The sequence below is a fragment of the Schistocerca serialis genome, chromosome 8 (genome assembly GCF_023864345.2).
Source record: "Schistocerca serialis cubense isolate TAMUIC-IGC-003099 chromosome 8, iqSchSeri2.2, whole genome shotgun sequence".
NCBI classification, from domain to species: Eukaryota; Metazoa; Arthropoda; class Insecta; order Orthoptera; family Acrididae; genus Schistocerca; species Schistocerca serialis.
Window position 1 is genome coordinate 170,073,093 of NC_064645.1, and position 15,952 is coordinate 170,089,044.

General features: G+C 42.5%; 1 protein-coding gene across 1 annotated transcript in view; it reads right to left on the bottom strand.

Moving 5' to 3' along the window:
• Positions 1-15,952, bottom strand: part of LOC126416365 (galectin-6-like) — a 483,119-nt gene that overhangs the window by 68,724 nt on the left and 398,443 nt on the right. Inside the window, exon 3 of the mRNA XM_050084045.1 lies at positions 2,248-2,336. Within this exon, the coding sequence (XP_049940002.1) occupies positions 2,248-2,336 (89 nt within the window). The remainder of the gene's footprint in view (positions 1-2,247; positions 2,337-15,952) is intronic.

A 15,952-nucleotide genomic window follows, 5' to 3' on the forward strand; every position in this document is an offset into this window, starting at 1 on the left:
AGGAGCTCGACGGTGAATTCACGTTGATATCTACCCACCAAATTCACCCCATCTGGACGCGGTGGAAGACATTTGCATTACTATCGGGTGCTACCTCGGCACCCGAAGGCCACCGGTCCGTAATTTACGGGAAATGCGTTGGTTCAAATGGCTCTGAGCACTATGCTCTGAGCACTATGCGACTTAACTTCTGAGGTCATCAGTCGCCTAGAACTTAGAACTAATTGAACCTAACTAATCTAAGGACATCACACACATCCATGCCCGAGGCAGGATTCGAACCTGCGACCGTAGAGGTCGCTCGGCTCCAGACTGTAGCGCCTAGAACCGCACGGCTACTCCGGCCGGCGGGAAATGCGTGACCTGTGCGTAGACATCAGTGTCACACACCTCTTAAAGCCCACCACGGCCTTGTCGAATGCACGCCACGAATGCTGTATTGCATTCCAAAGGTGGACAAACATGCTTTTTAGGGGATTAGTACACGGATAAGTGTCAAAAATCGATTTTTGAATTTTGGTCTTAAAAATTCTCTACAGTTTTCTGCATTGGAAGAAGTTTACTTTGGGGAAATTGTACTAAAGAAAGCTCCAAAATTAGAGGAATTTAAGAGTGTCTGCAAACATGACGACACTCCCAAGTCGTGCACACAGATCTGTTAAAAACAGAATTTTGTGCTCGTTTGTTTCTTATTCATGACTTTTTAGTCTCAAATGCCCTAGTTACACAAGATAATTAGAGAAGTAACTACACGGTACCGAGCAATTGTAATTAAAGTGCAGCTAACTCATAGAAGTCCAGTGTGGGCTGTAGTTCTAGTGTGACAGTGAAACTTTGTAGATATTCTAAATCTATAAAGCGGAACCGATTTACACTAGAAAAAATTTAGTTTCTATTTTGGCCACCAGGTGAAATTCTGCGCTGTGAATGCAAGAAAGAAGTAAATAAATATTTCCGTATGTAATGGATTAAGAAAGAGGCGTCGGCAGAAACGGTCAGACAAGTGAGAAAGGCATAATATCGATTTTATTATTTACCGCCCCTTACACAGTTTGTCCAACGGGAGCACCAGAGACGTCAGCGAGATGCCGTACAGTACCAAATTTGCACCTGGTGGCCAAAACTGGAACTTATTTGTTTCCAGCGCAAATCGGCTCCACTTTAACCCAATAGCATATCTACTAAGTTTCGCTATCATACGGTAATTACACTCCGCACTGGATGTCCGTGAGCAGGTGCGCTTTGCTTATAACCACCCGGTAGAACTCAAAACCAAAATCAGAGTTTTAACAACTGTAAATTGGAACTGATACCAATAATTGTGCTGGTAGGACTAAGCTCTTTGAAAGTTGGGTGATACGTTTCAGTGACGGTGCAGGGTTGAGATTGAAGGCTATTGAATTGTTGGGAGTTGGCTGGCGAACCAAATATGCGAAGCAGTTCAGTTGCCACTGACCGCAGGTGATTCATCGAAGCACAGAAATCAGTGCTGGCAGCCGTCAAAGAAGCAAGAACAACAAGTAGTAGCCTGAAAAAGGAGTGGGAGGGAGAACACCACCAGAAGCAAGAACAATACGGACCTGGGATGCATTAGTGTTATGCAGGGTAGGCAAAGAAACAAGCTTTGACATTAATTTCCCGGAAGTGCACTTTTTTTGATGTTGTGGTACACACTGATTGAAAACTATTAAAGAGGGACGGCTGAAATTTTATGTATTGTCTTAAAAAAGACGTAACCTAAAACGTAAACTATTCTAATAACTCAAATTTGAAAATTAAATACTTTACAGAAAAACTGTAAGTTAATAACTGAATTTTTTTATAATCATTATCAAAAAATTGTTAATATTTATGAACTTTTTAAAAATCTGCCTTAAACAGAGTAGTGTACAGAACTTTTAGAAAAAATGAAGCTCCTACTTTGCTTTTATTTCGAGATAGGCTGTACATAAACAATGAACACGTTTTGTTTCACTTGCAATACGGTATGTAATTTTTTAAAAAAAGTGAGACACGAAAAGCTGAGATTCATGTATCACATTATTCCGAAAACGTCTGTTACCGCCTTGTGTTCACGAACCAATCCCCGTAAGCAGGTTGTGACGATGTTTTCGAGCATTAGCGTATGCCAATATACATAATCTTAATAAAGATTTGAAAAATTACGGAACATAAGGAAAGACTCCTTCGGTGAGGATAGCAGATATAAGTAACAGAAGTAATGTGAGTGCTGTTGTGAGTACACACCTGATGGCGTTTGGAGTGACTCGACCTTGCACCAGTACCATGCGTCCCGGCTGTAGCACCACCGGCAGCTCCCCAACATACGGGACGCCCTGCAACAACAAAGCAACACAACCGTCAAACTCTTTCATCTTATTTGGTTCAAATGGTTCAAATGGCTCTGAGCACTATGGGACTTAACATCTATGGTCATAAGTCCCCTAGAACTTAGAACTACTTAAACCTAACTAACCTAAGGACAGCACACAACACCCAGCCATCACGAGGCAGAGAAAATCCCTGACCCCGCCGGGAATCGAACCCGGGAACCCGGGCGTGGGAAGCGAGAACGCTACCGCACGACCACGAGATGCGGGCCATCTTATTTGTTCACCAAAATGTACGACAATCGAGCTAAATAGACTGGCGCCTGTGCTACTCGTAAGTCTACTACCGGCGAGGCGGGAAGTGAAATCTGGAAGGATTATACCAAAATGGAGTTCGCGCTATACGGACAATTTAATGGACACTTTTTGCGGGGGATGCTGGGAGCGAGCGAATAAGGCAGTAGAAGCAGGGCGGGATTGACGAATTTCCGTTCATACAAACCCGAGTACCCAAAGAACACTGCTAGCATTAGCGTTGTATAGTAGTACATGTAAAACGCTAATGCGAACAGGTTGGCATGAGCGGAAATACGTCAATACCGCCCTACTTCTACTGCCTTATTCGCTCACTGTCGGTATCCCCCGCAAAATTATCCAATTAAATTGTCCGTAATTTGAAAACACACGATTTCAGTTTAGGTTGTATAAAATCGTGAGAGTGATCTTTACCTTCATACTCACCTCTGCTGGCCACGACAGTGTATATGGGAGGCAGGAGTCCCTTACATCTCCAACCCCCCAACCCACCAAACAACCCACCCAACCTTATATCTGCTCCCAGCACCCAACGTGCTAAAGCTTGGTTAAATTTGTGTGTGTGTGTGTGTGTGTGTGTGTGTGTGTGTGTGTGTGTGTGTGTGGAGGGGGGAGGGGGGGCAAACAAGCGTGCCATCTTCGACAGTTAAGTACGCTTAGGCGACGCACACAGAGGAGTCAATGAGAAAAAAGAAAGTGTTGTAGAAATGAGCAACAATTTCACATTAGCATGCTCCAGTGCTTGCAAACAAGACACTAAAGAGAGAAAATGTTTTGCAAACACTGCCCAACTATTGCGAGGGGGGGGGGGGGGGGAGTGAGGGACTGTTCCAGAGAGTTTTGGAACACATTCGCCAGTAGTTTATAGAGTCAGTTAAGCCTGCTTTTGCCCAACGAACCTACCGAACACCCCACCCCATTACAACAGTTTCGCTTCACTTGGTTGATCGTTTGGTACGATTTCAGTCCCTACATATATATAGTGCTTTATGTCAAAATCAAGCTAATGAAAGTACTATGCCGGTAATGGGGGAACGACAAAATGCAAAAGAAAGAACAAAACAAATCATGCTAATGACACACACTGGCATGACATGTGGGATGAGTTGTCTTTAGTGGATCTTAACTGAAAAGAACGAGAAAGCAAGAAGGCTCACATGACTGACAGTCAGTGCTCATTAAATTCATTTCGATGAAGTCAATCGTGACCTTACTAAAGGGATTCACTTTAAGAGATTTAGAGCAAAAACGGGCAGTGGTATGACGAGAAATTGAATCTTGCTTCTCCAGAATACGAGTGCATTATCTCAGCCATAACTTCAACACACTTGCCCATTTCAGTTGATACCATAAAGGTGCTCTTATCTCACTAAAGCAGATACAAATAAGTTAAAAAACATCACAAACTGGATAGGAAACGATAATATTTTACCAAGAAATAAGTATCGCTGTGTAGTTTCGTATTTTGCACAAGCGTAAGCTTTTGCTTTAGGTGGAAGTCACGTCGAATGCGTTACGTCACACCAAGCAAAATCCGAAATCCTGTCCCAACAGTTCGGATTAGCAGTGTTGCAATGTGCAGAAACAACAGAAAATAAATTTAAAAAATCATCAGTAGCCAACATTTAAAGTGGAATCTTGAATCTTGATAAAAATATAAGACTGGTATTCAATATTACAAATCATTTATTTATTGCTAACGAAACCTTTAAGGAAGAAAAATTAGTAATACTAGCAATTATCCTATATGTATTGAAGTATGATCTCTTTTACTGTCTTAGTCTCTGAAGTACATCGCGAAATTAAAGTGAAATTACTGAATACCATCTTCGCGAGATCTGTCCTTATTCGAATTAGTGGCAATTTTAAAATTTTCTGCTTCTCACATGAAACAATTCAAAGTTTTTATTATATTTTGTACTGCCGTAATAACTTTCTTTTAAAAAAGTAATAATACATTTATAATTTTAATTCACAGCTGCGCCAACTAAAATATTCAAGGCCTTTTGAAATTGAAGACAAAACGCAAAGAAACACGCCGACTTCAACGCACGGTTTACTTTAAGCGGGAGAATTTTGGATACACAACCACACACTTTTGCGTTGGAGTGCCATTTCCCATCTATTAAATGGTGTAACTTATACTCACAGCAGTAAACTCTATTTTACTCATAACAAATTGGGAGTTGTGTGTGTTGGTACGTTAAAGCAGCAACGAGTTTTATTTCCTCAGGTACCCATTTCAAATGCTTTAAATAAAAGGAAAGCTGGCATTTTGTTAAGTAACAGATGATTTAACACGTCTGCTATATCAATGCAAAAAACTGATTGGGCTTATTGAGTAATGTGGGCCATTCGACTCTACAGGTTGTTGCAAAGATGCATGGTCGAAATTATATAAATGGCAGAGGATCCGAAACTAAAAGTACTTGGAGAGAAAACAGTAATGGTCTCACTATTCTGCTTTTCAAGACAGTCACAAGCCGCACTAAATATTTCTATGGATCGGTTTCGCCCAATTTCACGAGGGCATCGACAAAAACTGCAAATTCCACAATTTCTGACAACGTTTTTGATAGACTGAGCTAAACACGTCCATAAAAAGTACCGAGTGCGACTTGTGGCTGTCCTGAAAAAAATTGCACAGTCGCTTTTTCTCCTGCAGGCAATGTCTGTTATCGCTAAATCTCAATGTTCCTATCACAAGGACGCTTAGAAGTGTGCCATTGCCTCTAAATATTCCTCTTGTCTTTTGTACAATAAGACAAGCAGCAAGGGCCATACGGAACAGTTGCTCTTCAGTTTTTTATTTATTTATTTGTTTGTTTCAAGGACAAACGACTTCATTTAATCACATAGCAAAACTATCAAGGGCACTTCACAGATGAACATGTAATGTTGCACGAAGCAGCGGCACCAACGTCGATGCAGCGCGTACTGCTAATCCAAGACTTCGTATCGCCTTAGACAATCGTTTCCGGACAAACGTTACTTATCTCAAATTACTCTGTTTGTGGTCCTCTACAGCATAATCAGTATTGCGTGAATCGTACAGAATAACTTACAAACGGGCGCTCGAATTACTTCGCGAGAAAGCTGAGTGTAAATAGAATGAGCAGTCAAATGGAAACGAGGCGGACGGCAAAAAGTACATAAACTGTTTATTACGTCAAAAGTAATCGCCATAACTGTTAATACATTTATCCTACTGTGGGACAAGGGCGTTAAAGTCTTCGTAGAGAAAGGTTTGGGGTTGCCTACGGAACCATGATTGTACCCATGATTGTACCCATGATTGCCAAGACTGTTCGGACTAGCAGCAGAAGTTTAGCTGGGAAGCACTTGCACACACTCTATACACTCCGATCCCTCCCCATGCGACTTTTATATTTTTGGAGCCCCGTAGATTGAGATCCGTGGCTGTCGATTTGCTTCGGAGACAATCGTGGTTCCTTAGACAACCGCAAACTTTTTGCTATGAAGACATTGATGCTCTTGTATTAACAGAGGGATAAATATATTAACAGCTACGGCGAATACTTTTGAAATAATGAACAGTTTCCTTAATTTTTCGTTTGTCTCGTTTCCATTTGAATGCCCTTTATACCCGTATGATCTTCCTGTAGTAAATATTTTATAGTTGCTAAAAATGAGATGAATCTAAAGCAGGGCCGGCCAAACGCTGCACAGTGTGCAGACGTGCGGAAGTGACGCACATGTGCGACAGCGACATCTGTTATTAGACATGTGTGCTAAATGAACGGCGGCGGCTCCACTTCCCAGTTTATGTGGTACAAGCAAGAGCGCAACATACCCAGCCTCGTTTACCCCTGGTAACCGTAACCTTAACAGAGAAGTACTGAGAAATTGCAAGTACTGTGAAAAAGCAAAGGACTTCGTTTAAAAATGACTGGGAAATGCAATTCTTTTTTGTAGCCGTTGCTGAAAACTCACAACGTTTGCTGTGCCGCCGAATAATAGCCGGCCAGCGTAAGTTTTAAATTGAAAGACACTACAATACATATCACAAAGACGAGTGTAGTGTACTCAACAGTGAAGAAGGCAAGCAAAATTAAATGTCCTTAAGAAAATGGATGAGACACATCAAATCGGTTATCATTTCTCATGACCATTGATAAACGTGTTTGGATTTATTCCTTTCATAATTAAAAATTATTGTTTACTAACTGTGCATTATTGCCTCATTATTGCCTCATTCTGCTCAATGCTACATTATTATCAGGAAAGTTGGTCATTAAACCAATTGTTCCAATGTATACTTACATTTAGGTTTTTTTTTTAATGTGTGGAGAGCTACGCTCAGCTGAAGTCGATAAAACATAACATTCATCTAATTGTCGGTTATTATGCAGATTTCAGACGTAACTGATGAGAGACATAGCAATAATGGTATTGAAATAACAGGTGATCATCGAGAAGTCAACGGTTATCATTCTGTTCAGAGGTCAGTGAGACAGAAATTAAGTGGGTGTAACTAAGGGCACCGAGAATTAGTTATAGGAAACCTTGCATTAGTTTAATGTTATTTGAAATCATGAATAAAGTTCGTTGGAAATCTCTAACTGCTCTCTTTCTTAAATACTAGATCAAAAACATTACGCGTATTTACGTGCCGTCAGTCAAGCTGTCTTAATAAAAACCCACCGTTGTTAACTGTATTACTTGTCTTACTGGGTTAAGCTGTTGACATAAAAGTAGACGTCTCAATGAGTAGACTGTGACAGTATTTTAAATGTTTAATACGCGAAATACCTTCCCATGGTTGGCTTCCAAGCTGTGGAAAGAGCACTAGAATGTGCCGGTACAGTGTCTCCCAGCAAGTGGATAAAGCGACGTCTGTGGGTAGAAACATGCACTACATGAACGCTGACGGCTGCGGCGTGCACACTGTGACCCGGAAATTGCACGTGTGCGGGAGCACCGCACGCGTGCAGAATTTCTGGCCGGCCCTGGTCTAAAGATAGAAAAATTCCTTGAAGGTAAATACGATCAATTTATTTCACCGTCTCTTTCCAGCTGAGCTTATGTTCTTTATATAATGATCATTATGCCAGCTAAACGATACACACTTTTCCATTTCTCCACGACCATATCATCCTTGAAGCACTTCGAATCCCAAGCAATACAAGGAACAACTGCCCTCTTTTGTCTCCCCAGTAACATTTGCCAAGATCCTAGTACATCTTCAGGTCATTACCGTTCTCCAGCGGAGCCACTAAAATTGAAGCAGTTAACGAGTGTACTCTGTTTCAGTCTGGCATGTCAAGATGGAGATATGTACCAGTAACAATTACTGTTTTATTTCAGTCTAGCGTCACAGTTGTGTTTACAATGATTACCGGTTTCGGTCCATTTTATAACGTCCTCAGGTCTCTTAGTTGCAGAGCAAGCCGTCGATTACGTGTACAGTTCTGGGGCACGGTAAAGAGTGACTGCATTTTATAATAGCAGTAAACATCAAATACGAGGGTCGCACATTAGAGAAAACGAGAAAATTTTTATCAGGCGAAAGTTTCAGGGACCTGCTAAAATACATCTTGATAGAGTGTCTGCCAACGTTTTATATTAAATTACAAACGGTGATTCGTTTTTCCTCTAGAATGGGATCACTAACCGCGTTGCCATGGTTGATGTTAATTGTAGCAATAAAATAATTACCAACAGAAGGTAATCTAAAATCGATGTTACTTTAAGATTGTGTTGTAAATTTAGTACAATGATTGTGATATTTGTTGTTTCTTTTGTTGACATTAATACGCATAAAGGATGTTGTTATGAAAAGTAAATGTTTGATGTGCTGTATAGTGACAAAAGAATACCTTCTGCGGTGTGTCGATGAGAGGTGCCATTCTTACGGCCTTTCAAATTGTTTGCTCAAACTCTTCGTTACTCTGGGCGACTTCTAAACGAACAGAATGTAGAACTGCACATTTACACATGTGTCCGACACTTACCTCCTCTGTAGCATTCTATTAAAAAAAAATAAAAATAAACAACAGTAAATTGGTGCAATACCGTGGTCTTGATTCCACCATCTTTTAAATTTCGTTTTTAACGACTCGTTGATCTAGAACAAATCAGAACTCGTGTTTGCTTCGAAGAAGATCGAAGCTCTCGTATTTCTATGGACGTTTCCCGAAATTGCAAGGAAAATAAAAATGAGGGCACGCATCATAGAATTCCAGCCATATGGCTTCCCCGATTTCGAACTCCACCTGATGTCTGCCAAGTAAGAACAGCGTGAGAAGACTTCCGTAAGTAAAAAATATGATTCAGTGGTCTCACAGTAGAGACAATAGTGGAATACGAGATTTCTAAGAGAATGAAGGTAAGCAAAGTCCAAGACAATGTCAACGAAGAAGCTATTGAAGGCGGGTCATAAGCAAGGATAAGACAAGTCTGGTGAAAGAAATCGGTACCTATTTTGTTAATGAACCACAGCAGTAATCGCCTAAGGTGGGTTGCGGAAACTAAAGACAGTGTATATTAGGAAGGTCGGATGGAGATTTGGACTCCTGGCATATGCATCATGAACTACTATTAAACTAACATTGGTTGCTACAGACTGTCAGATGTACGATAGACGCGTGGACTGAGAATGCGTAAAATCGTTCAAGACGCAGGCTAATGCTTGACTGTGATGCGATCCACTTGTAGCATTCGTTGCACGAATGTAGTATGCTCTCTGTTGGAAATGTTTCGTCTGGCGGAAGAGCGCGCCACGAGCAAAGGTGTAATAGCTGGCACACCATCGGGAGGATGTGTCCGTCTGCTACAGGAAAACATGACTAATGCTACCCAGGACTTGTTGACTGTGTCGCTTCAGTGTTGCGTCAGGACAGAGTGATAACTGAGCGCCTGCCAAGTCCCGAACCCTATAAATAAGTCTCCGACTTCAGCTCGGGGCTTCGAGAGAGCTGACTCATTCTGACTGCTTATCAAGCCCAATTGCAGTTGCACAGTCACACATGGTCCTGTCCGCTAACGTTGCACAGCAGGCTGAAATAGTCGTCCGATGACTCTGGGGGCAGTTCGTTTTTTTACTGCAGGGGTTAATACTATGTTCTTTTTGAGATCCAAGATTTATGTAGGAATCAAGGCAAATATCAGAATCAGCAATCCTGTGAAATTCTGCACGCTCTGATTGTCCGTAAGGTCTAAAAGACACCAGATAACAGCGTCCAGGTTTATACTGTGTTTTTTGACTTTCGGAAAGTGACAGTTTTATACAGAATGTCCCAGAAGGAACGGTCGATATTCGGGGATATGACAGTAACGATCATTCGAAGCAAAAAAGTCCAATGAAAGTGTGCCTAAACGCATACCTTAAAAACTATGAGCTCTTGTTCATTTTTGCTACTGCGACACACATCTGCTGTACTGAACAAGTACTCATAGCTATACTAGACAATTTGTTTTCTTAAAATTTGGAGCACTGAAGGTATGCAATTTACAAGCCGCGAGTACTAAACATTTTTTCTACGAATGATGTTTCCTCACATATTCGTGAATGTCTATATGTGAGTGGTGTTTGTACAGTCGGACATGTGCGACAGAAAAGATACCACTCACGTATACATTGATCAGCCAGAACATTACGACCGTCTACCTAACAACCAGCATGTCTGCCTCTGGCACGGATAACAGCGGCGACGCGTCGTCGCATGGAAGCAACCAGGCCTTGGTAGGTTGCTGGAGGGAGTTGGCACGACATCTGCACACACACATACACACACACACACACACACACACACACACACACACACACACACACACACACACACACACACACGTCACCTTATTTCCGTAAATTCCGGGAAGTGGGGCGACGGGCTCTGACGCCGTGTTCAATCACATCCCGCATGTGTTCGATCGGGTTCAGATCTGGCATGTTGGGGGGCCAGCACTTCAATTGGAACGCGCCACTGTGTTCCTCGAACCATTCCATCACACTCCTGGCCTTAGGACATGGCGCATTACGTTGTTGAAAAATGTCACTGTCGTCGGGTAACATGATGATCATGAAGGGCTGTACGACGTCTGCACCCAATGTACGATTCTCTTTGGTGGCCATCTGGTGCCTTGCACAAGTTCCCCTGGACCCATGGATGCGGACATGAATGTTCCCCAGAGCATACTGCAGCCGCTGCCTTCTTGTCTCCGTCCTGTAGTACAGCTGTCAATGAGCTGTTCCCCTGGAAGACGACATATTCGCGCCTTCTCATCGGCATGATGATGAAGGTATGGGGATTCATCAGACCATGTAATGCTCTGCCACTGCGCCAACGTCCGGTGCAGATGGTCACGTGCCCATTACAGTCGTAGTTGTAGATGTCGATGTCGTCGTGTTAAGAGTGGCGCATGCATGGGTCATCGGCTGCAGAGGCCCATCGTTATGAGTGTTCGGTACACTGTATGTTCAGACACACCTGCACTCTGTCCAGAATTAAACTCTGATGTTAGTTCAGCCACAGTTCGCCGCCTGTCCTGTTTTACCAGTCTATCCAGCCTGCGACGTCCGACATCTGTAATGGGGGGTCGCTGCCCAACCCCCCGAAGACTGGATGTGGTTTCACCTTGGTTTCGCCACGCGTTGAAAACTCTCACCACAGCACTCCTCGACACCCGACAAGTCGTGCAGTTTCAGAAACGCTCCCGCCGAGCCTCCGAACCATCACAATCTGCCCTCGGTCAGACTCAGATACATCGCACGGATTTCCCATTCCACCCACGGACAACACGCTCATTGATACTATATACCCCGTCCGTGTGTCTGATTAGCAGCCATTTCCTGTCAGGTGGCGCGGCTATCACCCGCACGGGTTTATATCGATAGTAGGTCTGTGATGATGATATGGCTGATCAGTTTATACATTTCTGTAACAGCGCGATGGGTCCTTGACGTTTAGCTTCGGAAATATCTAAAAATACTACACTGTTTTTTAATGCGGAGAAAAACGTTAGATGCCACGATAGCTTCTGATGTACCTCGTCGAGCGAGTGTTTTGGGACCGTCACTTCTTATGGTGTAATAATAATCTGTTGAAGTTAAAAGGCGATAGTCGCGGATAATGCTGTTGTATATAGAGAAGTCCCACCGCCCGAAAACTGTAGCGAAATCCAGGAAGACCTCCAAAAATTGATTTTCGGTGCAGAGATGGGCCGCAACCCCCCACCGTAAAGAAACGCACATACAAGCTGCATTCCATAAGTAATGCGACCAAATTTATAAAAAATCATTTATTGAATATATTCGTACAAATAATAAAAGTTTTCAAAATAGCACCCTCTTGCGTCGATAAACTTCTGGAGGCGGTGTTTCCATGCTGGAAGGCATCCTGGAATGCCTTTTCCGGAATGTCCTTTAGAGCTGATGTAACATGCGCCTGGATGCTTTCAATCGTGTCCCAATGTTTTCCTTTCATGACTCCTTTTAACCGAGGAAACAAAAAAAAGTCAGTGGGAGCCAGGTCAGGACTCTAGGGAGGCTGGGGAACCAATGGGGTCTTGGTCCTGGCCAGGAAGTCGTTGACAATGAAGGCGCTGTGACTCGGCGCGTTGTCGTGGTGAACTTTCCACGTGTCCTTGATGTCGCTTCGGCAGCGCCAGACCCTCCTTTTCAGTCTATTGAGCGCTTCCAAGTAGAAAGCTGAGTTCACTGTATTCCCTGTAGGTACGAATTCGTGGTGGACAATGCCTCTGATGTGAAAGAAGACAATGAGCATGGTTTTGATCGTGGACTTGCTCATGCGTGCCTTCTTGGGACAGGGCGACGATGGAGTGTGCTACTCTGAACTACGCCTTTTTGCCTCAGGGTCGTACTCAAAAATCCACGACTCATCACCAGTGATAACTGCGTTTAAAAAATGAGGATCATTTTCACACATTTCCAACATTTCTCGGCACCAAAGTACTCGCATGTGCTTGTGTTCATCGGTTTTGGGACGAGTTTGGCACACACCTTTCTCATGTTCAGATCTTCGGTCACAATGCGGAAAACGGTTGTTTTTGACGTGTTTCGAGTTTGTGCTATTAATCGAAGGCTCAGCCGTCTGACGGAGCTCAAACAATCGAGCACACGCGTCATATTTTCGTCGACTCGTGTGGTTGATGGTCGTCCACTGCGAGGTTCGTCGGTGATCTCCTCTCGGCCCTCCATGAACGACTTGTGCCATCGGAAAACTTGTGATTTGCACAAGCAGTCATTCCCAAATGCATGCTGAAGTAATGGAAACGTTTCGGTGGCGGACTTCCCAAGTTTAATGCAAAATTTGATAGCGTACCGTTGCTCTACAGTATGATCCATTGCGTGGTGTTACATAAACTCAAAACGGGGTTGACGGAAACGTACGTTCTGACTCTCCGGCAGTTCGCAGCCGAATGAGACAAAGAGCGTTTTGAAGCTAACACCCCCCTCCACTTAGCCCAGCCGGTTACAACAGGCTGTGGTGTAACGTTGCGTCAGAAAAAAATTGGTCGCATTACTTATGGAACGCACTCTGTAAATAGGCAGAAAGACTTAGTACTGTATGATCAAACAACTGACGTCGATTCCTGGAAGTAGTTACAAACGTGACTTTCTAGAGATACGTGTCCACTGGGATTTAAGAAAGAAAAAGGGATAAAACTATTTGCAGGACAGACGGATGCCAGTCAGTATGTTACTGAAAGTATGTTCTTTTCTCAACTGATCTGCATGGATTAGGAAAAACCAAGCGTGTGAAACGCTTTGTTCATACACGATATGTTACAAACAGTAGCTGACGTCAACAGTTATACAGGCTGTCCATAAAGCAATGTTGTAGTTTCAGCGGTATAATTAGCCTACACCATCGTGTTTTAGATTATTTACAACAAATCATGCAAGTTGAAGGAAAACTGATATAGTTTTTGTTACAAATGTTCAGTATGTGCACCTTAAGAATACAGTACACACCCAACATGAAAACCAATTTTTCCCCCTGAAGTACGGATTAATGGAAGAAAAAGCCTCTTCAATTTTGTATCTCAGCTCCAGCCAATCATTAGGTAGTGGCGGAATATAGACACGATCTTTTATAAAGTCACACAGGAAAAAATAGCATGGCGTGAGGTCAGGTGAACGTTGAGGCAAGCGCGAAAGAACTCTGTCGTACTTGACATCAAGACCAAACCATCGCTCAGGGACCTCAACGTTCAACCACTCTCTTATAAAGAGATGCCAATTGGGAGGGGGTCCATTTTGCTACCAAATGAAGTTTTCAGGTTTACCTTCCAATTGGAGACAGAGCCATTCTTCCAATATATACTGATCAGCCACCCATGTTTCGGTAGCTTCAGCCAAAAAAATGGTCTGCACAGTTTACGTCTGGACACAGCACAGAAAACACTTGATTTCGGGGAATCTGTTTGATATTCTACAAGTTCATGGGGATATACTGACCCTATAGGATAAGTAGGGTAAAGTTGGACCAGTGGGTGAGAGGGCAGGCGGTGTATTTCACAAATGCGCGCTGGAGAGCAGCTCCAGCTACTTGCAAGAAAGCTATTTTGTGTACAAATGTGTTGCAGGAATGCAACTGTCATTTTCGTGTTAGTTGTGGAGAAGAATGGCATTCTCTGTTCTGGTAAGCCGGAGAGTGTTATGGTGAATTTACGTACTTTTAGTATACGGCTTCGTTTGCACAATATTGATGCAGGTTTTTCTGAGAGCTTGGCAAATGTGTAGGCATAAAACTAGCCACAAATGGCCACCGATTTTGCTGCTTAGTCGGGGTGGTTCATCTCTCCCAGACAGTCGGGACAGATGGACCGGTGTTATTAGCGAGAGAGGGACCACTTGTATTAATGTAAGAGAGATGAAGCACAATTAAATTTAGCTTCAAGGCATGTGTAATAATCCCACTGAAGAGGATCGTTCCTCAGACCATGCTTATTTGTCGGAAGATATGTCTGTGTCACGAAATGGAAGAGCAGAATCTTGTACACAACAGTTCGAAGCTCATCAAAAGACCTACTGATCCCAAGCACACCAACAAGATTATCTGCACAAGTCAAATTCCTTCACTGGTACAGCTTCGGACTCCACTCCTACCAAACCTAAAATTTTCAAGATTACCACTTCATCACAACTGACTATTCCTAAGCCATCACAGATAAAACTATTGGAAGAAACATTACCTGTTCCTTCTACTGATGAAACAATGAATTTTGAGAGGAATGCAGCATCTGTATCCAAAGGCCTAAACTCTGCTGAAAATATTGAAACTGTATAGAAAAGGAGGAATAAGAAAAGAAACAGAAAAAGCCACAAAAAGATCACCAGAAAAGTGAAGAGAAAAGCCGACTGAAGAAGCTCAATAAGAAAAATATAGCAAATGGCTCACCGTCTTCATCAGGTGCAGACACTGTAGAAGATTACGAAAATAACGTTGTGAACTAAATGAGGATGAATGTGGTCAAATCTGTTACGAAACTAATAAAAATTTCGATTGGATTCACTGTGATGCCTGTTCACGATGGTCAAGATTTGGTATTAACTAATAAGTGTAACTGCTGAGATGAGAGAGAGAGAGAGAGAGAGAGAGAGAGAGAGAGAGAGAGAGAGAGAGAGAGAGAGAGGGGGGGGCTGATGCTTCAACAAAACCAACAATCATTAGAAAAGTCAGTGTTCAGTCAAGATAAAATTATTTTGGACTAAAATATTTAATACCATAAGTGTGTATTAATTACATTTTCTAAACAAAAATATGAAATTTTAACTGATTCTTCTTCATACATAGTCATGGGATGGCCCATCTCTCCCAGTAGACGGTCCATCTCACACATACACCTGAGGGTCAGATGGGGCACTCAAATATTTTCATTTTAGCACGTATCTTGTACTTTAAGTGGCAGCGCCTCAATAACATACAGTACCCAAGTTTATGTGGCACTATAAGAATAGGCTCCTGGAAGTCAAAAAAGTAGAAAAATACACAAATTTTATGCCGAAGAAAAAAAATAGTCCAACTCATCCAGACTTACCCTATACGAACGTTGTGGGTATTTCCCTCCCCATTTAGATGGAAAGTTGTCTCACCAAACAACACACTATCAAGAAGTGTTCTGACGTTTGCCAAGAGTGAACCTGTGATTTCAGGTCACTGTGCAAAGTTTCGTTTAAAGTTCAGTTTTGATCCTCTATGTGGGAAACATAGAGGATCAAAACTGAACTTTAAACGAAACTTTGCACATTGACCTGAAATCACAGGTTCACTCTTGGCAAACGTCAGAACACGAACGCTTTACGCTCAGGAGTATATGTG